General features: G+C 46.2%; 1 protein-coding gene across 7 annotated transcripts in view; it reads left to right on the top strand.

Moving 5' to 3' along the window:
• DPP6 (dipeptidyl peptidase like 6) overlaps positions 1 to 21,556 on the top strand; it is an 868,888-nt gene that overhangs the window by 559,222 nt on the left and 288,110 nt on the right. For all 7 annotated transcript variants that reach the window (XM_038391573.2, XM_038391575.2, XM_038391569.1 and 4 more), the window contains exon 3: positions 8,638 to 8,736. In XM_038391573.2, the coding sequence (XP_038247501.1) occupies positions 8,638 to 8,736 (99 nt within the window). The remainder of the gene's footprint in view (positions 1 to 8,637; positions 8,737 to 21,556) is intronic.

Raw genomic sequence — 21,556 nt, 5'->3', positions numbered from 1 at the left:
CCCTAGCTGTGGTCTTTAAGGGCCAGGGAATCTGGGCCCAGCCTGCCTTGTTCAATCATCAGATCCAGGTGAGAAGGGGTCATGTGTTTCCTATAAAGGGCTGAGAGAACTTGGTTTGAGGTGGAGCTGTGGGAAGCAAGTGGGTTCCTCTGGCTGGCTCTGGAGCAGTACAGGGAGATGTAAGACCTCTGGGCCCCTGCTTGGTCAGGGGAAGCTTTGCTTGTATTTCTTTGTGTTACTTTGTGAGTGTGTGGTGTTGGCTCAAGGCACCTTATTCCTGCTGCTCAAAACACAGAACAAGGTCCTTGGTTAGTCTCCAACCTGAATGTACATAGGCCAACACTAACTGAGGTTAATGTTCTCCACAACACGCTGTGGGCTATGTTGTACCCATTAGCCCAGCTGTGTGATGATGCTAAGTTCAAGGAGAGACTGTGACACAGCTCAGCCTCTCCGTGTGTGTGATGGGAAAAATAGTGCTGCCTAATCCACTGCTCCTTTGGAGTGTTAGGATTGCCCAGGGCCCTATAGAGGGCGTGGTCCTGGTGCTGAGTGCCATTGTCCCTGGCCTGTGTAGACAGGGAAGGGTCATGCCCTCTTCCCTGCGCCATCCCCAGGTTCCAATATTGAAACAAGGGAGCGTCTGTCCTTATGACTGTGCTGGAAGACCAGCGACCCAACGTATGTATCCAAAGGTTTGTTCCATAGTGGATTTTCCTAGTAAATAGTTTCCCCATCAGCTGGTGGCTGGCCTTGCTATTTAGGCTTTGGTAGCTCTACCATTTCTCCCCCACCTACTCTGGTTACCCTGTTCGCTGCCATCAGGTACTAAGTATTAGCACCCTGCTGTTTATCACTAATTGAAGAGATCTGTTCCCTTGAGTTCCTCAGAACCTATATTGTTGGTTTAATAAAAATGTGAAGAGCATGGAAAAATATTATTGCATAGAGGGGTTTGACAGGGGATTTGTGTTAGGCTATTTCAGTTCTTGTAGTGAGTGAGGCCAAATCAAGTAAAACAATTAAAGACTCAATCATCGTTTGAAAATAGGAAAACTGAAGAACGTTATAACCTGGTACAAGTGGTACAGGATGTTTGAGCACCTGCTAGTGAAACAAAGCATGTTTCACAGTTAATACTAAGTAGCTCTGGGTTGCTCAGTAGCTGTAGATCAGTGAAGTAAAAAGCCATTTTCCCCTCCCTTAATTGGCTTCAAGGAGTCTGTTCCCACTGTATGTAAATGAATAGCAAGTTAATATTAAATAGTAATAAAGAAAATTAGGGCCACGTAATACCAACACACTTCAGGCAATCAGATCCTATAGCGATGTTGTAGAAGTAGATAGACCTGCATGGGTGACCTCCAAAATTTGGCTTTATTTCTGCATTTGAGGAATAAATATGTGTACTAAGGGCTGAATGAAAAATTTTCAATTTTTTTCACCCGAAAACTGCAGGACAAATAGGGGGGTTTCCAGCCAAAAAACTGTTGGTATTTGGTTTTTCTATGAAAAGCAATAATTTTCCATTTTTCACCCAGCTATGTACTTAATCTAGGTTCCATTGATATTGCATATGCTCTTCATCTATTGCCTGAGAGCCTCTATCATGTATGTATGAAATAGTTTGTGTAGCTGTGGCATGGAAGCGACGAGACAAATGAAATATCATGTTAGTATGGGAGTGTCTACTATGCTAATGTCTGTGTTAAGTTTCTGACCATGCCTGATGTGAACTGCATACGTCCAATGCCAAGCTAATAACAGCGCTGTGCCCTCGTCACCATCCTGACTCCTGAGTGCTTATTAAACCCTGCAGACATTAATTATGCCCCAGATAAAATTAACTTTCCTTTAAGAATCACAAAGCTGTTGATCTTCTCTGCACTTGCTTTGGATTGTCACCAGACCTCTAATGCCATATGGGTTCAGTTTTTAATAGGGCCCACTGGAAATGTACAGAGGAGGTGCTCACTTAACTCCTTGAATCTTATATGCCATATTGCATTACACACTGGAATCAGAAGACTTTTTTTTTTTTTAAAGTGTCAGTTAGCAATGTCTGGGAATCTTGATGTCACTGTTGGCAAAAAAAAAAAAAAAAAAAAGCGCTAGATGGCTTTATCTGTACCAGTGTCATGCTAGCCAAAGTATCTCCCAGCAAATTCTAAAGATGGGCAAGAGACTCAGAATTTAGAGCAGAACGGAAATCATGAAAATACTGTGGTTCTTGCTCAAGAGTGCTGAGAAGGCAGCATCTTAATGCCATTGAGAAGTTCTGCCTCTTTAGTAGAATGCCCCACTAGTTCTGTTTTCTAGTAGCTGGTACAAAATCCCTCTGCAGTATAGTGCAGCAGTTAGGCCCCCGTATTTAAGTTTCACTGCATAAGTACCTTCAGTACATGTTCAACACTACATTACAAGGGTGGGGATGGGGCTACATAGAAGAATAAATAGTACAGTAAACCAGCTTTCCTTCTGCTTCTGCTGTTCTCCTTTTTGTCTCCTCCCCCACCCCTGTTTCATAGCAATGAGGCTAGCTGCTGAAAAGATAGTGTTTGGCCCAACCCAGCCAGCTGTGTTCAGGCAATTAGCTGGTGCCCCAAACACCTGACCTGAAGAATTACACATCAAAGCAATCTTTGTTCTTATTTGAGTGCTTGTTCACGTCCATTCCACATTAGGTGTGCGCGCGCTGTGTGCACGAGCATTGGAAACTTTTTCCCTTCATGGCTCCCATTGGGACGGCGGGCCCCCCGAGTGACGCCACTGCGCCATGCATATATACCCTTGCTGGCCCAACCCCCTCCAGTTCCTTATTACTGTCCGTGGTGGTGTTGCAACAACCTCTCTCTCTGTCTCTCGTAGAAGAGCAGTCCCTTAGCCTTTAGAGTAGCTGTTATCAGTTAGTTTACAGACAGATTATGTTGGAGGCCTCCAGCACCTGCCCCAGGCTGCGGGGCATGCTGCAGGCCCATGTCTTCAAGGCTTGCGCCACGTGCCGCAAACCTATGCCAGTTAGTGACCCCCACGACTTGTGTCTACGTTGCTTGGGGGATGGACATCAAACTGAAAGGTGTAGTATTTGCAAGGCGTTTAAGCCAAGGACAAGGAAAGAAAGAGACTTTTGCCTAAAGCAACTGTTGATGGAGGCCGCATTGCAGCCGCTGGGCCCGGATCGCCTGACGCCGGCTCAGGCTTCCTCGGTGCGTAGTGCCCTGGAGCCATGGAGAGACCCGGCACCAGCTAAGCACCGTAAACTGTTGGTCCTGGAGCGCCAGGCTAGGCCCCTGCACCGATCGTCCTCCCAGGTGCGGCCCCCAGCGCAGCCTAAAGGAAGGTGTGGTCGTTCCCCGGACAGGAGGCTGGTGCCTCCCAAGGCCCCGAGCACCGACAAGAGTGGGAAGGCCATGGTACCGGCGCTTACACAGGCAGTCCCGGCAGCACAAGCCCCACCGAGCCCAGACCTAAGTGAGCTCAGTGCGGACGATGGGCTCGAGGGCATAACGGATCAGCCCTCCACGCCTGGCACCTTTGAGGCTGCAAAGGACTTCATAGAGCTGTTGGTGGCAAGCCCTCTCCCATATGGGGAGAACCCTCCGGCGCCCATGTCTCGGGTGCTGTCGAGGGGTAAGCCGGCAATGGTGTGCCGCTCGAGGACACCGTCCCGGCGCTGCTCCCGGAGTTGGTCCCGGTTGAGGTCCGACTCTACAGACTCGCACTTGCCAGCAGCCCAGAAGGAGGTTGCAGCACCAGAAAGGGCATGCCACTCTCCGGCACTGCCCTGAGACTGGCACTGGGAGGAGTCGAGACAGCCCTCACCGGAGGTCTCCCACAGATGGTGTCAGTCCAGGGAACGCCAGCACCGGTCCCAATCCTGGTCCCAGGAATACGGGTACCGCTCCCAGTCTCGTTCAGCCAGGAGCTGCTCGTTCTCCTGCCTGCGCAGATAGTTGGCACCACCATGGCCTTTGCAATCAGCGTCGCCACAGTCTGGCACCCACTCTGGCTGCTATAGCTACCTGCACCGGGGCCCGGAAAGCAGGGACCTTCAAGGGAGCTGGCAACCTCAATGGGGGCCACCAGGCCATTGGCCCTTCTGGACCCCCTGGGCCTATCAGGCATGCCCAGGGGCCGCATCCAGGGCAAGTTACTCAGTGCAGTGGTCCTGGTCCCCACACCGATGCCAGATGGTGCCGGAGGCAACAGTATCCAGGCCTCCAGCATCCCCCCAGCATAGACTGGAGAGTCCAGCACCGAGCCCGGTGCTGTCCCATGGACTCCCGCTCCGGCCTGAGCCGGAAGCCCCTACCACCGGAGATGGGGAGCAGGAGAACCAACCAGAGGGGGTCGAGCAGCAGCTAATCTCCTCATCTTCTCCCGATGAAGTGGTGCTGGGTACAGAGGTGTCCGGCCCTCCGCTGATAGACCAGGAACTGTTGTGCAGAGTCACCCAAAATTTGGGGTTGTAGGCCAAGGAGATGGTTGAGCAGGAGAACTCCATGGTGGACATTTTGAGCCCCAAAGGTCCATCCAGAATAGCGCTCCCGCTCATTGAGACCATCCAGTCTAACTATAAGACTATATGGCAGACCCCAGCCTCCAGTGCTCCAACGGCTAAAGGAATGGAGCGTAAATACTTTGCCCCATCTGAGGGCTATGAGTTCCTGTTCTGCCACCTGAGTCCATGCTCCCTACTGGTTTCGGCGGTGAACGAACGGGAGCACCATGGTCAACAGGCCCCAGCCCCTAAGGCCAAGGAGGCGAAACGCCTGGACCTTTTTGGTAGAAAGGTGTACTCATCTTGGGGCCATCAGTTGAGGATTGCTAACCAGCAGGCAATCCTCAACAGGCACAATTTCAACTCCTGGGCGGCGGTGGGGAAGTTTAAGGACAACCTCCCGCAAGGTTCCCAACAGGAGTTCACGGCCCTGGTGGACGAGGGCAAGGCAGTATCCAAGACCTTTCTCAAGGCCTCCCTGGATTCGGCAGACGTGGCGGCTAGAACAATCACGTCGGGGTGGCATGAGGTGCTCGGCGTGGCTCCAGGAGTCAGGCCTGCCCCCAGAAGTCCAGAATACACTCCAGGACCTCCCCTTCGAAGGGCCCGGGCTCTTCTTGGACCAGACAAATGCGAGGCTGCATAGCCTCAAGGAATCGCGAGCTACACTCAAGTCACTGGGTATGCATACCCCGGCAACTCAGAGAAAGCCCTTTAAGCCACTGCCTCCCCCTCAATGCCAGTACCAGCCTTGGCATGGGCATGAGCCTTACTGTAGTCGAGGCAGGGATAACAGGTGACAGTACGATAACAATAATAATAATGCGCCGGGCCAGAACCAAGGCCAGCATAAACCCCAGCCGGGCACTAAGCCAGGCTTTTGAAGGTGCGCTCGAGGACAGCGTACCAGTCCAGTCACCAGATCCGTCCCTTTGTTTCCGGAACCACCTGTCCCGTTTCTCCCATGTGTGGTCTACCATTACATCCGACCGTTGGGTCTTACTGCAGTTCGCCTCCCTTTCCCCCCCCCAGTCCGGTCTCTCTTCAGGAACCTCTCTCACAAGCATCTCCTAGAGCAGGAAGTCCGCTCGCTGCTAAAGGCGGGGGTGGTAGAGGCGGTGCCTTACGGCCTAAGGGGAAAGGGGTTCTACTCCCAGTGCTTCCTCATCCCAAAGGCCAAAGGGGGCCTTCGCCCCATCCTAGACCTGCGCGGGCTCAACAAGTTCCTGGTCAAGGCCCGGTTCCGAATGGTCTCTCTGGGCACCATCATCCCTTCCCTGGATCCAGGGGACTGGCACGCTGCTCTCGACATGAAGGACACGTACTTTCATATTGCCATCTTCCCAGAACACAGACGGTTCCTACGCTTCACTATGGGCCAAGAACGTTACCAGTTTGCAGTTCTCCCTTTCAGTCTAGCCATGGCCCCAAGGGTGTTCACGAAGTGCATGGCGGTGGTGGCGGCCTTCTTACAGAGGCAGATAATCCGGGTGTACCTGTACCTTGACAAGTGGCTCCTGGCGGGCTGATCTGAGGCGGAGGTGTGGGGCCATGTGGAGGTTGCCCTGAGATTGTTCTGCAAACTGGGGCAACTGGTCAACGTCCCCAAGTCTACGCTCATACCCATGCAGAGAGTGGAATTCATAGGGGCGGTCCTGGATGTGGTGCAGGCCAGGGCAAGCCTTCCGGTATCCCGATTCCAGGCTCTCCAGCAAGCAGTGGCCTCCCTGTGCCAGTTTCCAACAACAACAGCCAGGTGCTACCTGTGGCTGCTGGGCCACATAGCAGCATGCATGCACATGATCAGGCATGCCAGACTGAGACTCAGAACTCTGCAGGCGTTGCTTGCTTGTGTGTACCGCCCAGGCAGGGACCCCCTGGACTTGGTAGTGACAGTCCCAAGGGATGTGCTGGACTTCCTGCTGTGGTGGCAGTCCCAGCCTGTGGTTTGCGAACGCATCCCCTTTGCCGCCCCACTTCCGGACCTGACTCTGGTAACAAATGTGTCAGACCACAGATGGGGGGCTCACCTAGTGGACCTCATGACGCGGGGATTGTGATCCAAGGCAGAGCGGTCGCTCCATATCAACATGAAGGAGCTCAGGGTGGTTTGTCTCGCCTGCCAGACCTTTCACGCCACTCTGAGTGGTCACAGCATGACAGTTCTGACGGACAACACTACTGCCATGTTTTATATAAACAAGCAGGGAGGGGTTGTTCCTTGCCAATCTGTCGCGAGGCTCTCCTTCTCTGGGACCTTTGCATAGCCCATGCAATTCACCTCGAGGCATCCTATCTCCCGGGGGCGCATAACGAGCTGGCAGACTCCCTCAGCAGGTCGTACCGCATGCACGAGTGGATGCTTAGGGCGGACATCGTGCTTTCACTCTTCCGCAGGTAGGGGTTTCCCCGGGTAAATCTGTTTGCCACCAGGACCAATGCCCTGTGCCTGTGGTCCTGTTCATTCCAGGGCCACAGCCCGGGCTCAGCGGACGCGTTTGCGATCCCGTGGAGAGGGGACTTGATTTATGCCTTCCCCCCGCTCCTCTTAGTGCACAAGGTCCTGCTCAAGGTGTGAAGGGACAGGGTGGCGGTGATCCTCATCATCCCAGCCTGCGCCCGCCAACACTGGTACACATTGCTCCTAGAGCTGTTGGTGGAGGCCCCAGTAGTCCTGCCCCTACACCGGGACCTCATTACACTGGATGGCGAGCGGCTTCTCCACCCCGACCTGCAGTCGTTGCACCTGACGGCGTGGAGGCTCTGTGGCTAAATGGCCTGGAGAGCCAGTGCTCTGTTCCTGTGCAGTAGATTTTGCTTGGCAGTAGAAAGCCCTCTACCAGGGTGGCCTATATGACCAAGTGGAAAAGGTTCTCGTGTTGGTGTGAATCCCGACAGGTGCGGCCGAGCCAGGCCCGGTGCAGGCCATTCTGGAGTACCTCCTGCACCTCAAGCAGCGAGGGCTAGCCCCATCTTCGCTCAGAGTGCACTTAAAAAAAGTGAAGTTAGTTCATACCTGAAGATACATGAAGATTTGACTTTGCATTGTGTGAAATTAGTACCTAACAATGAAAGACTTGCTCACATATTCATGTTTGAATTCCCCTATCTTTCTATTGTTGTATCTCAGTGTACCATTGGATGAGTTCCAGACTCAAAGGATTCTTTTTAAGTCCTTCTGCCATGGAGCAATTGCTACTGTTTTGTGCCTTCTCTACCAAGATCTCTACCCTTTTGATGTTGAAATTGATTCTCCTACTATTATGTGAAGATATATAGTGGGAGTCCTGTCCTATTGCGTGAGAGTTTGTGATGATAGCATCCAAGTTGTGTAGGAAGCATTTTTTGGGGCAGGGAAGGGAGAGCATTAGAAGTAGCATCATCAAGAGATACAGTATGTGTGAATGTTGCTGGGCCTATACCTCTGCCATCTACTAAAAAGTCTTCCAGAGTCTCAAAATTACGTGCATGTAATCCAGAGAGCGGCTCCGTTTTCATTGTTCTTCAGTTTTGTCTTTTTATTGTAAATGTACCAGAGTAGGGGGAAGACTTATAAAGGAGCCTAAAGATGCAGAGAGTCACTTAGTGGGATTTGCAAAAGCCCAGTTTAGGTACCTAACTCGCCCTGAAATAATTTGTAAATCCTACCAAGAAGCAATCTGTATCTTTAGGTCCTAACTATCTGTATTAATCTAGATTTGTGTTTTGTTTTTCTTTTCCCACATGTGAATGTCTAACTTATGGCATAATTTAACCAGTGGTGTTAGAACAATAATTTCTATTGCTATGACAAATACATTAAAAAAACCCAAGTTTTGTTCAGAAGAAACACATACTTTGGATCAGATCTTGGTCATTTTGTAGTCATTGGGACCAGGCATTGGCTCCTAATACACAGTATATATGAATGTCAAAATATTGGGCCAAATTTGACTTTACATTAAGGTCCCATTATACCACTCAACCTGCTTACAGGGGCCTTACCATAACTGAGAATTCAGGCCATGATGTTCTCCCATCTATTCTGAAATGTGGAAGAGCTCAGCCTGGGGAGTTATATGCCATTCACAACTGTTGCATTTGCAGATAAATTTCAAATTAGGAATAATGCCTATTTCCTTCTGAATGTTTTGCAGTTGAAGATAACAGCCTCTCTCAAAAGAAAAAGATAACAGTGGAAGATCTGTTCAGTGCTGATTTCAAAATTCATGACCCAGAAGCTAAATGGATAAGTGGTGAGTCTTGCACACAAACTTGACAATAATTCTACTCTCACTTATTCTTTCCTCTCCCTGTCTTTCTCTTTCCTTCCTTTTTTCACTTTTTCTTCTGACTTGTGTCTCTAGTATCCAAATTCTTATTTCAGCTTTCCTCAGGGTAAATGTGTAAATGACATTTCTCCATTATACAGAGCATCACATATGTGTCAGTAACACCTGGAGGCCCCAATCAGGGCTGTTGGTAGGTGCCGTTCGGACATGAAGTGAAAAAAACAGCCCCTATCCCAAACAGCTTACAATCATGGTAGCTGACAAGATGCAACAGGGAATAAAAAAAATGGTTAGAGTACTGTCATGGTCAATCTTTATTTTACCATAAACAAATCTTCTGATTTATATTTTCATAATGTATTCCCTCGCCAAAATATTTTTTCAGGCAGAGAGGTGAAGTGTTGCTAGGCAACTAGCAACACAATGGTCCAGCAACAGCTGGTCTGATGAAGTGAGCTGTAGCTCATGAAAGCTTATGCTCAAATAAATTTGTTAGTCTCTAAGGTGCCACAAGTACTCCTTTTCTTTTTGCGAATACAGACTAACACGGCTGCTACTCTGAAACCTGCTGCTTGTATGTAAGCCATGTTTTCTTTTTATCATGTCTTACAATCTATATTTTCCAGTACCAAGGGGAAGAGACAGAATAATACCGGAATTAATGCACACCATATTTGCAGCAGTGGAAATTGTTCTACAGATGCAAATTCCAGCCCCACACTGGCACCTGCTACAATCTAAATCAGCTCTTGCTGGAATGAAACAACAACGTGCTGTACAGCTCATTTAGGGCTGACTCTCATTAAATTGAACGGGAATCTTTCTATTGACTTTAATGGGAGCTGAACCAGGTCCTCGCTGCTGCAGTCTGCCTTTTTTTTTTTTTAGGGATTCTACCCTGTGGGAGCAATTTTAATTCCCAGAGGGGGTGGGGAGAGAGATTGCCAAGGGAAACTAGGCTGGATCAGTGCATACCTCAGTCACCCTAAGCACATCCATCTCTGGCCAGCCCCATCCACTTTTTTCTGTTGCACTAGTCACTGGTGGAGAAGCCACTGCAGGCAGTATATGTCACTACAACCAATCCGATACTTGCCAGAGGAGTTCTGGCTGGGGAGTGCCCTTTTTCAATTTCTGCACACTTGTTGGAATGTGGCTCCCAGTACAGCAATATATGGGGAGAATAAAGATGGAAATACTTCTTGAATTTAGGTGTTCAGAAACCGTTCTTTAGCATTATTATTTAACCTTTTCATGTCTAAAGGCCTCAATCAGGAGGGGGCGCCACTACTCTGGGCACTGTACAGACACCTATTATGAAACATTCCTTGCCCCAGGTGAATTTGTTTGATTTTTTTTGCTTCATAATATTCTGTTCCTATGAATATTTTTTCCCTTAAACTCTGCCACTAGAATATTTGTGGGATGATAATGCAATATATTTTTTTATTTTAACAAACATCAGGAGAATTTTTCAGCTCCACTTAGAGGTTTTCAAAAAATAATTTCTTTCATGGTTAAAATGTGTTTTTCTGCACAGTAATGTTCTTTTTTTTTTCCTGTGACAATATAAGCTTTCCCAAACTGTGTTTGCATGTTGGTACTGTCTACATGTTTTTATTAGCCTCTAATTTTTGGCAGGCATTATAAGTCCCATACTGAATTGTTGGTAAAGGTCTGGATCCAGTGCCAACTGAAATCAATAGACTCTCTTGGACTTCGGTGGGCTTTGGATCATACCAAAATAATCTAAGGTTATATAAAAGTAAAAAAAATTATATTAAGCTGTCATTGGTCAAGCCATTATAAACATTTCTGATTAAATGATTTTCCTTTTGGTGGTTGTTATAATAATTATGTATCAAATTCTGATGTCAGGTACACCAGTGTAAATCTGGAGGAACTCCATGAAACCAGTAATATTCCTTTAGATTCACACCAGTGTAACTGAGAGCAGAGTCTTGTGGTAAAATACTATAATGCTCTTCATCCAAGAACCTCAAAGCACTTTACAAACATTAATTAATTCTTACAACATCCCTTTGGATAGGGAAATATTACACTGATTGTACAGCTGGTAACTGATAAATCAGGCTTACGATGACCAACAGCTCAGTGGAAGGGTTTGAAATAGAGCCCAGTAGTCCATGCTTTGCTCACTCCACCATACACCCTGTGTCCTTTTGTACCACTGTCCTTGGTTCTCAAAATGCAAGTTCTTCTTCCTTCAGGACTCACTGAAGAAGCCTATTTCACACTAACACAGCTTAGTAGAAAATAGTGCTGAAAGATGTGTGTAAAAGTAGGAATTAATGGGTGGAAGGAACCCTAGTTGTTCTGGGATTCTGACAAAATAATTGAAACCATAACAGCGTCTTATATCCTTGTCCCCATTCTTCCCCTGTTGTTAACAACACAACATAAACCACTCTAATGTAAAGAGATCTGAAAACTAGATTGCAAAAATCGATGCTCTTGGCTCTTTTCACATCTACCAGATTTCCTTTAAAGAGTATTACTCTCTTGTTTTATTTTTTGTGTTGTTATAAAAGACAAGAGTTTGTTAGCTTAGCCAATGATAAGCATGTTGCATGGCTAGGAGTATTCAAATTGTCTCAATTATTTGCTTTCAAAGCAGTTCAGCCAATTAAATTCTCTCTCAATTCTGATTCATTTGCTTCAGTGGGGTTTTTTTGGGGGGAGGGTGTCTTTTCATTGATGTCAGTGTGCACTGGATCAGGTTCTAAAGCCCCAACACAAGAAGGCATCTCTCTTCAGGACAAAAATCCCTTTGAAGTAAATGGAACATGCATAAGCACTTTCCTGAATTGGGGCTTGAATGCAGAAAGTGTCTGGTTCTGACCTACACCGATGTAATCCCATTCATTTAATAGTAGTTAACAGGGAGAGTTAATTCATGGTGTCATAAATATAAAGGGAAGGGTAACCTTTCTGTATACAATGCTATAAAATCCCTCCTGGCCAGAGGCAACATCCTGTAAAGGGTTAAGAAGCTCAGTTAACCTGGCTGGCATCTGACCCAAAGGACCAATAAGGGGACAGGGTACTTTCAAATCTTGGGCCGGGGAAGGTTTTTATTTGTGCTCTTTGTTTATGTGGTGGTTCTCTCTTGGGACTGAGAAAAGCCAGACAGAAATCCATCTTCTCCAACCCATCCTAATCCAAGTCTCCAATATTGTAACCAGTATAGGTAAGCCAGATAAAGCGGATTAGTTTATCTTTTGTTTTATGTGAATTTTCCCTGTGTTAAGAGGCAGGTTTATTCCTGTTTTCTGTAACTTTAAGGTTTTGCCCAGAGGGGGATCCTCTGTGTTTTGAATCTGAATACCCTGTAAAGTATTTTCCATCCTGATTTTACAGAGATGATTTTTACCTTTCTTTTTTTTTTAATAAAATCCTTCTTTTAAGAACTTGACTGATTTTTCCATTGTTCCAAGATCCAGGGGTTTGGGTCTTTGATGATTTTGTAACCAACTGGTTAGGATATTATTCTCAAGCCTTCCCAGGAAAGGGGGTGAGTAGGACTTGGGGGGATATTTTGGGGGGAAGATGTCTCCAAGTGGTCTCTTTCCCTGTTCTTTGTTTAAAACACTTGGTGGTGGCAGCATACTGTTCAAGGACAAGGCAAAGTTTGTACCTTGGAGAAGTTTTTAATCTAAGCTGGTAAGAATAAGCTTAGTGGGCCTTCCATGGACCCTAGAGTTCAGAGTGGGGAAGGAACCTTGATCACATGGTATGCCCATATCTTGAATACTGTATGCAGATGTGATCACCCCATCTCAAAAAAGATATATTGGAATTGGAAAAGGTACAGAAAAGGGCAACAAAAATGAGTAGGGGTATGGAACAGCTTGGACTTTTCAGCTTGGAAAAGAGACGACTAAGGGAAGATATGATAGAGGTCTATAAAATCATGACTGGTGTGGAGAATGTAAACAAGAAAGTGTTATTTACTCCTTCTCATAACACAAAAACTAAGGGTCACTAAATGAAATTAATAGCAGGTTTTAAAACAAACAAAAGGAAGTATTTCTTCACACAATAGACAGTCAACCTGTGGAACTCTTTGCCAGAGGATGTTGTGAAGGCCAAGACTATAACAGGGTTCAAAAAAGAACTAGATAAATTCATGGAGGATAGGTCCATCAATGGCTATTAGTCAGGATGGGCAGGGATGATGTCCCTAGCCTCTGTTTGCCAGAAGCTGGGAATGGGCGACGGGATGGATCACTTGATGATTACCTGTTCTGTTCATTCCCTCTGAAGCATCTGGCACCAGCCACTGCTGGAAGACAGGTTATTGGGTAGATGGATCTTTGGTCTGACCCAGTATGGCCATTCTTATGTTCTTATGATATGAGAGTTGACCTCAGAGTGTGACATAGCTACACTTCAAGTGCTAAGAGTGCACATCTTCCTCAGACTTTGAGTATCTCTTTTAAGTTGGTTTGTGTATTTTTATTGTATTGGCAGATCGTTATAAGTTAGGTGATTTTCATAAATTCAAGAGAGGAGCCAAAACTGGTACTTTGACTGTGAACCCTTAGAATTTTTGAGGAGTTGAGGTGTTTTTGAATTCATGGATGCAAACCCTAAAGGTTTTGGTTCCTGAATTCAGAGAAGCACAGGAATCTTCATGTCTCCATGACCCACCTTTAATAATTCCCCATGGTTTCCAGACTGCTGACTACAGGCGAAAAAGATCTAAATCAGCCCCACAAGGTGTCTTCTGGGGGACAGGATCACAGCTCCAGCTCTCCGTGGGAGTAGGCACAGCCTTAAAGGGAAAAAATTGGCAGTTGTAGTGTGTGTAGCAATGTAAATGTAGGGAAGCAATGCTTTGGGCCAGATTCTGAGCTGGTGTAAAGCGCCCCAGTGTCATTAAGTGCCGGGGAGCTGTGCTGATTTATACCAGTTAAAAAACTGTCTGTCTGTTTTCTGCACTTTCAGATCTCAGGAGCATCCCTTCCTTTACACAGGGAGACAGTGTTGTGAGTCGTGTCCAGGTGGCTAGGTCACTGAGACTTACATTTGTTCTTTGTTGCTTTTCCTTAGTGTCAAGTGCATTTCACCCACACCAAAAGTACATGTTTTCTTTGTTAATGGGAAATGTAACAGTAGCCACTTCACTGGTTATTGCAATTGACTGGATGGAGTGTGCCACCAGTGCCTGCTATTTACAGGATGTTTTTCCAGCCCCACTTGAATTAGTGTTTGCTGTGACATCTGGCAACACATGGTTATTTATTTTTTGTATTATGGTAATGTTTAGAGGCTCCAGCTGAGAGCAGGGCCTCATTGTGCTAGGCACTGTACAAACACATAGTGAGAGCTGGTCCTTGAGCCAAAGAGATAACAATCTAAACAGAAAAGACAGTCAACGGATGAAAATCAGAGAGTACTATTATCCCCATTTTACAGATGAGGCCTGAGGCACAGAGACATTGAGTAATGGAATTGAGCCCTGTTATCTTGAGTCCCAGTCCACAAGATTACCGTTTTTTACTGACATAATATTCCTCCTCCTACATGAAGAGACTCAAGGGGTACAATATTCAGAAGGACCTGAGTCTCATTTTCAAAAGTGACATAGGCACTTAGGAGCCTAACTTTCATTGCAAGTCAAAGGCTTTTGACTAAGTCACAGGCCCTTTTGAAAATGTTACCTAATAACTGAGATCTAAACAAAGCAAAGCCTTTTTTTCATTATGCTGAACATCACATTAGTTTTATTGTATATTTTACTAATACAATTATAAAATAAATCTCTAGGCTCTTTTAAAGTTTGATATTGAATTTAATGATGTAGAACTAATATGTTTTATTTACCATGCTGAAAAAAAGTTGTCTTGTACTAGCAGCGGTAATTTATTTCAGTTTACCTTTGTAATAATGCTCAGATCAACAACACCCTGAGAGCCCTGATGTCCCCAAGCCTATTCCGCAAATGTAAATTTATTGCACTATATTGATAGAACCACTGATGCATTTCAAATGTGCAGATGCATGTGGAGTAAATGAATTATTTATGGTTCACTCTGTGTAAATATTAGAACTTTTTAAGTGCTAACATTTTTCACTTTTTAAAGAACTATGAATTAAGGTGCCACAGTGACATTCTGGGGGACTGAAGTCGCAGTGGTATAGCACAGTTAGCTGGGATTGCAAGTTTCCCCAAACTGCTCCTGTAGTGAATTTAGAGGACCAGGGGAGCGACTGAGTATGAGACCCACCAAACTCCTGTCAAAGTCAATGGGAGTCCTTCCATTGACTTCAGTGGGTGTTGGATGAGTAATTACAGGATGTTGGACTGCCTCCTGCAGGAGTGGGAGAATAGTTCATCTTCCTGGCCCAGTCAATCCCTGGTCCTAGTTCAGATGGTCTTGTTTCAAATCTTTCCTCTTAAATACATCCCACTAATCTACTTTTGAAACTAAGTACATCTTAGTGTTCTCAGATGTGGGTGCTGGTAGATTAGGGCAACATACTTGTCCTGGTTCTCCTGTTACTTACAGCGGTGTAAATTCAGCATTACTCTACTGGCATTAATGCTGGTGTGAATCTGGAGGAAGTGGGAAAAGAATCAGGCCTGTTATATTTTCATTTTTGCTTGGCTCTTCTGCTATCTGAACTCCTAATTAATCAAGTTTTATTTCATTGCATTCTCAAATGTGTTTTGCTGAGATGGCTAAAAAGAGACTTCCCTCACACCTGACTGTGGCCAATGCTGGAATCATCATTCATGGCTGCTTATTCTTGTTCTACTCCAGTGTGCTTTTTGCCCTTTTGTGTGCAACTGCAGTGTTTTGTGATGGATGTATCAAAAACCACAGGCCCATTCTTGCCCTGATCACATTAGGGAGAAATCTTAGCTATCAAGTCCATTGTCATGGTGTCTAAGTGCTTCTACTCCCAGGTGCAGAGGGTGGTGAAGGCCCTGCAATGTAGCAGATCCGCAGCAGTTTCAATGTACTCATGACCTCTAAGGCTTGAAGGGGAAAGAGAAGCAGGTGGGGGAAGGGTCTGAGAGGCTGCAGGTACCTCCGGTGTGCAGATACATTAACCACAGTCCCCTATGCAGCCAGTTTTTGAACCATGGCAGGGATATCAAGCTGCCTTGCCCAGGGATTGAATATTGGGTTCCTTCCATTCCAGCCCTTGTGTAATTCCTTTCATGAGGCTTGTTTAGTTGGGTTTTGTAAGTTTGTGTGCACCAATTAATCAAGGAGTTTAAGCACATGCCTAACTTTCAGTATGTGAGTAGACCTGTGGAAGTCGAAGGGACTGTTCATGTGCTTAAAGATAGTTATTATTCATGTGCTTAAGTGCCCCCAATGAACTCAGGCCTAATGTTGCAAAACCAGGATTAATATAGGCCCATGGTCTATCCTGCCTGAGCGCCTGCCCCCAAAGCCATGGAGATCATTCATGCTCAGTGCAGGATGTTACAAAGGGAATCAAAGGACAAGCATAGTTACACGAACCACAAGCCCTGATATGAGACCCCACCCTGGAATGTCTCCTCCATGACTCTGTCTGCAGATTGTGAATTCCTGAGAGCACCAAAAATGAGCCACATTGTTTCTCTCCTGGCCTCAGCTTTCTGAGATTTGCCTAAGCACAGTCATATTGGCACCTAATGAGAGAGAAAAAAGCCTTCAATTCTTTGTTTTTGAATGTTCCTTCTTCAATGAAGTTAGGATGTGAAGGAAAACATTTCTATCATGCAGCTGTTTTGTTTCATTGCTGCTAAAGAGAAAGAGACAGGAAATCAATCTGGCCCTCCTGAAAATTAATTTAGTCTGCAGAAGCATACTGGTTTGAGGCTACAGTCTATTCTTTCACTTTAAATGTATCCTAGTGCATTGCAGGGGAAGGCTGTGCTTCTCTGCAGTGCTAGAAATGCTGTGATGCTACATATAGCTGTTAAATGGAAAGGCTTTGGGTATCCTTTGGCCAACCACAATTCTGCTTAGTACTCGTGTCTTATTGATAGGACTCTTTCTAGGCAAGTTCCTCCTCCTGGACCATCTGTCCTAGGCATCATTCCCTTTAACATTATATGATACCATAATATTATTGTTTATGGCTGCAGTGTAATAGTATGCAATGCACTTAACAAAAAAAATTAGAACACAGCAAGGGATGACAATGAGCAAAGAGTGAGCGGGGAAGCTCTGGGGAAAATTTGGACTGCCATAGGAAAAGAAAGGGACATTCTCTTTTTGTGTATGCAGGCCAAGACTTTCAAGCTTGATGCCTAAAATAGGCACCTAACCCTATACTTAGGTACCTTGTTGCATGGCCTGGTTTTCTGAAGTGTGCTGAACACCCATAACCCCTACTGACCTCAATGGTTGCTGTTGAGTCTCAGCACCTCTGAAAGTCAGATCACTTATTCGCAAAAAGAAAAGGAGTACTTATGGCACCTTAGAGACTAACAAATTTATTTGAGCATAAGCTTTCGTGAGCTACAGCTCACTTCATCGGATGCATTCGGTGGAAAATACAGTGGGGAGATTTATATACACAGAGAACATGAAACAATGGGTGTTACCATACACACTGTAACAAGAGAGTGATCACTTAAGATGAGCTATTACCAGCAGGAGAGCGGGGGGGGGGGGAGGCGAGGGGGGAACCTTTAGTAGTGATAATCAAGGTGGGCCATTTCCAGCAGTTGACAAGAACATCTGAGGAACAGTGGGGGTGGAGGGGGGAATAAACATGGGGAAATCACTTATTGAGGTACCCGAGCATGGAGTCAGGTGCTTAACTTTAAGCACTCCCATTTGAAGATGTCGTTATGTCATTGCTTCATACCAGGCTGAGTGAACCGAGTCCAACCCAAGATCCAGAAATGAGGAGTGAAGGTCAGCTTTGAAAGGCTGGATGAAAGGAATGACTGATGAGGAGGGATTTGAGGAGAGTAGCGTTGCATGGAGTGAGAAGAAGTTGCAGAGTCATTTCTGGGAGAGGACCGGAGAAGTTGTGAAGATGCTCTGCATTGACAAAGCTGACGGCATGAATAGGGAACTGGGGGAAATGTAGGCAGGGTCAGAGCTTTGCAAGACCTTGGGGGTGAGGAAGAGGAGTGAAAAAGTGAAATACTGAAGGAGATTAAAAGGCAGTGCAGATTTGGCAGAACAGTGGGGCAGAAAAGATGTTTTAGGCTTCAGCAGGTTGGATAGGTTAATGGGGAGCAATGTGGGTTTCAGAGCCAGTAAAAGGGAAGTTTTTCTACAGCATTACCTAGAGAGCTTTATGAACCTTTGCCTGGCCTTCCATCTTGGACACTATTAATACCCACTTTCCCTAACAACCTACCGATAGCCTAATCTTGCTCCCATCGAAGTCACTGGCAGGATTCCTATTGATTTCAACAGGAGCAAGATCTGAATACATACATTTCCTTAACACAAGGAGACAAGGTGGGTGAGTTCATATCTTTCACTGGGCAAACTTCCATTGGGGAAAGAGACAAGCTTTCGAGCTCTTTCACCAACAGCAGTTATTGCACCCAGCTTGTCTCTCTCATATCCTGGGACCGACATGGCTACAACAACACTGCAGTCAACACAAGGAGACAGAGAGGTGACTCCTTCTTGGGGCAGTGCTGCAGGTGGGGTCAGCAAGCAGGATTTCTACACTTGTTACAGCTGTCAGGTATGCAAAAGTAATTAGCCTCTTTCCCCTCATTCAGCAAAATTAGTGCTTTCCTCTCAAACGAACACTCATGCATACCTCCTGCTGTGATAGTGTCTCTGAGCGAGCAATGGGTGTCAGGAGAACATTTTGGAATGGTAGCAGGTGTGGTCTCCAGGAAGACTGCTTTTGCGTTATATGTTTGTTCACAGGTTTGAGGTACAGATCCATGAAAATTAAAAGCCAGCTCTCCTTTCAGTTCCTTCTCCTCATCTGTCATCTTCTACCTTGTCACCCAAACTACATTTCCATCCTTTTTGCTATGTGGTGTGCGGCAGCACAGAATGGTTCCAGACAACGTCAAGATTATGGACTGCTAGTGTTAGTGGATAACACATAGCTGTTGGGTGTAGTGCTTTATCTCTATAAAGTGACAGATGGACAGAATTATTGCTGTAGCACCCCATTCGCCAAGGGAGCCTCTTTATAAACAGGATAACGGGGGGTGGGGGGAGGGTAGGAATGGCAAACTACTATGCTGAGCTACTCCATTTGTAGAGGACTTTGAAAGAGCAGGATGCAGCTCCCATACATCTGTTTACAGCCTATAACACCACAAATTCAACATATGTGCTTAAGAATCTGCAACCAGTTAAAAGACAGGGCCTGATTCTCCTCTTACTTGTGGTGGGTTAAATCAAGAGTTGCTCCTTTTGAAGGCAATGCAGTTATACTGGTCTTACATTGGTATAACTGGGAAAAGAATCAGGCTTAATCTATCTAATCTATAATTTTAGAAGTCAGTGTGACTAATTGCCTACACAATGGGCATGCCTGATTTGCATGTGCACTTACCAGGTTTACACAGGCAAATTAGATGATTGTGTTTGTGGTTGGTATTCACGCTAACTATACACCGAACTTCTTTAGAAAAAATCAGGTTCAATGATCAGCTAATTTGGATACATTGTATCGAACTAACAAATAGCCATTTGAGCCCCTTTATCCCAACATATCAGAGTCTATATCATAATGGCAACTGGTGCTATTTAATATCAACTTTTGAACAGGTCAGTATCAGGGTGCAGAACTGCTTCTGAAAGGGATATGAACAACAGCAAAGTCTTAGGACTTAGAAGTTATTGCAGCTCTTGTAAGCCAATGGGTCAACTCACCAGTGAGTTGACCCATTGGCTTACAAGAGCTGCAATAACTTAGGGTTAGGGTTGTCTTAGGCTTAGGGTTGTCAAACTTAGGCTTTGCCTAACTTAGGCTTAGGGTTGTCAACTTTCTACTTACACAAAATCAAACACGTTTGCCCCACCTCCTTCCTCCTCTGAGGCCCCTCCCATTCCCCACCCCTTCTCAAACCCCTCCTCCCCCGCTTATTCCACCCCTCCTCCCGTCACTTGCTCTCCTCACTCTCACTCACTCACTTATTTTCACCAGCTGGCTCAGGGGGCTGGGGTGTAAGAGGGGGTGAGGGCTCTGGCTGGGGGTGCAGGTTCCAGGGTGGGACCAGAAATGAGGGGTTCAGGGTACAGGAGATGGCTCCGGGTTGGGGCAGGGGGTTGGAGTGTGGGAGGGTGAGGGCTCTGTCTGAGGGTGCAGACTCTGGGGTGGAGCTGGGGATGAGGGGCTTGGGGTGTAGGAGGGTGCTCTGGGCTGGGACTGAAGGGTTCAGAGGGCGGGAGGGGGATATGGGCTGGGGCAGGGGGTTGGGGCATGGGGAGGGGAGTGAGGGTTTCAATTGGGAGTGTGGGCTCTGGGGTGGGGCTTACGGTACCAACCACTTTAGCCCACAGTTATCATCTTGAGCAGAGCATTCCAGAAATGTATATGTCTACAACAGCCAAAAGGCTACCTTTTAGGTGACCCCAAGCTTTGTAGGGAACATTAGTTAGTAACTTACTGGTGTTGCCTTAAAGAAGCTCCCAAGTCTTCCACTGCTCTCTGCTTCGAATCATAGAAGATTAGCGTTGGAAGAGACCTCAGGAGGTCATCTCGTCCAACCCCTGCTCAAAGCAGGATCAACCCCAACTAAATCAGCCCAGCCAGGGCTTTGTCAAGATGGGACTTAAAAACCTCTAAGGACGGAGATTTCACCACCTCCCTAGGTAACCCATTCCAATGCTTCAACACCCTCTTAGTGAAATAGTGTTTCCTAATATCCAATCTAGACCTCCCTACTGCAATTTAAGACCATTGCTTCTTGTTCTGTCATCTGCTACCGCTGAGAACATCCTAGCTCATCCTCTTTAGAACCCCCTTTCAGGTAGTTGAAGGCTGCTATCAAATCCCCCCCTCACTCTTCTTTTCTTCAGACTAAACAAGCCAAGTGCCTTCAGCCTCTCCTCGTAAATCACGTGTCCCAGCCCCCTAATCCCTGTGCTGGACTCTCTCCAATTTGTCCACATTCTTTCTGTAGTGGAGGGCCCAAAACTGGACACAATACTTCAGATGTGGCCTCACCAGTGCCTAATAGAGGGGAATAATCACTTCCCTCGATCTGCTGGTAATGCTCCTACTAATGCAGCTCAATATGCCGTTAACCTTCTTCACAACAAGGGCACACTGTTGACTCATATCCAGTTTCTCATCCACTCTAATCCCCAGGTCCTTTTCTGCAGAACTGCCACTTAGTTAGTCAGTCCCCAGCCTGTAGCAGTGCATGGGATTCTTCTGTCCTAAGTGCAGGACTCTGCACTTGTCCTTGTTGAACCCCATCAGATTTCTTTTGGCCCAATCGTCCAATTTATCTAGGTCACGCTGGACCCTAACCCTGCTCTCCAAAGTATCTACCTCTCCCCCCAGCTTAGTGTCATCCGCGAACTTGCTGAGGGTACAATCTGTCCCATCATCCAGGTCATTAATAAAGATATTGAACAAAACCGACTCCTGGAGCACTCCGCTTGACACCAGCTGCCAACTAGACATTGAGCAGTTGATCACTACCCTTTTATCCCAACAATCTAGCCAGCTTTCTGTCCACCAATTCATCCAATCCATACTTTTTTAACTTGCTGGCAAAAATACTGTGGGAGACCATATCAAAAGCTTTGCTAAAGTCAAGATGTGTCACGTCCACTGCTTTCCCCATATCCAGTGAGCCATGTAT

The sequence above is a fragment of the Dermochelys coriacea genome, chromosome 2 (genome assembly GCF_009764565.3).
Source record: "Dermochelys coriacea isolate rDerCor1 chromosome 2, rDerCor1.pri.v4, whole genome shotgun sequence".
Taxonomy (NCBI): Eukaryota; Metazoa; Chordata; order Testudines; family Dermochelyidae; genus Dermochelys; species Dermochelys coriacea.
The sequence above is the reverse complement of the archived record's forward strand: the minus strand, read 5'-3'. Positions and strand labels throughout refer to the sequence as shown.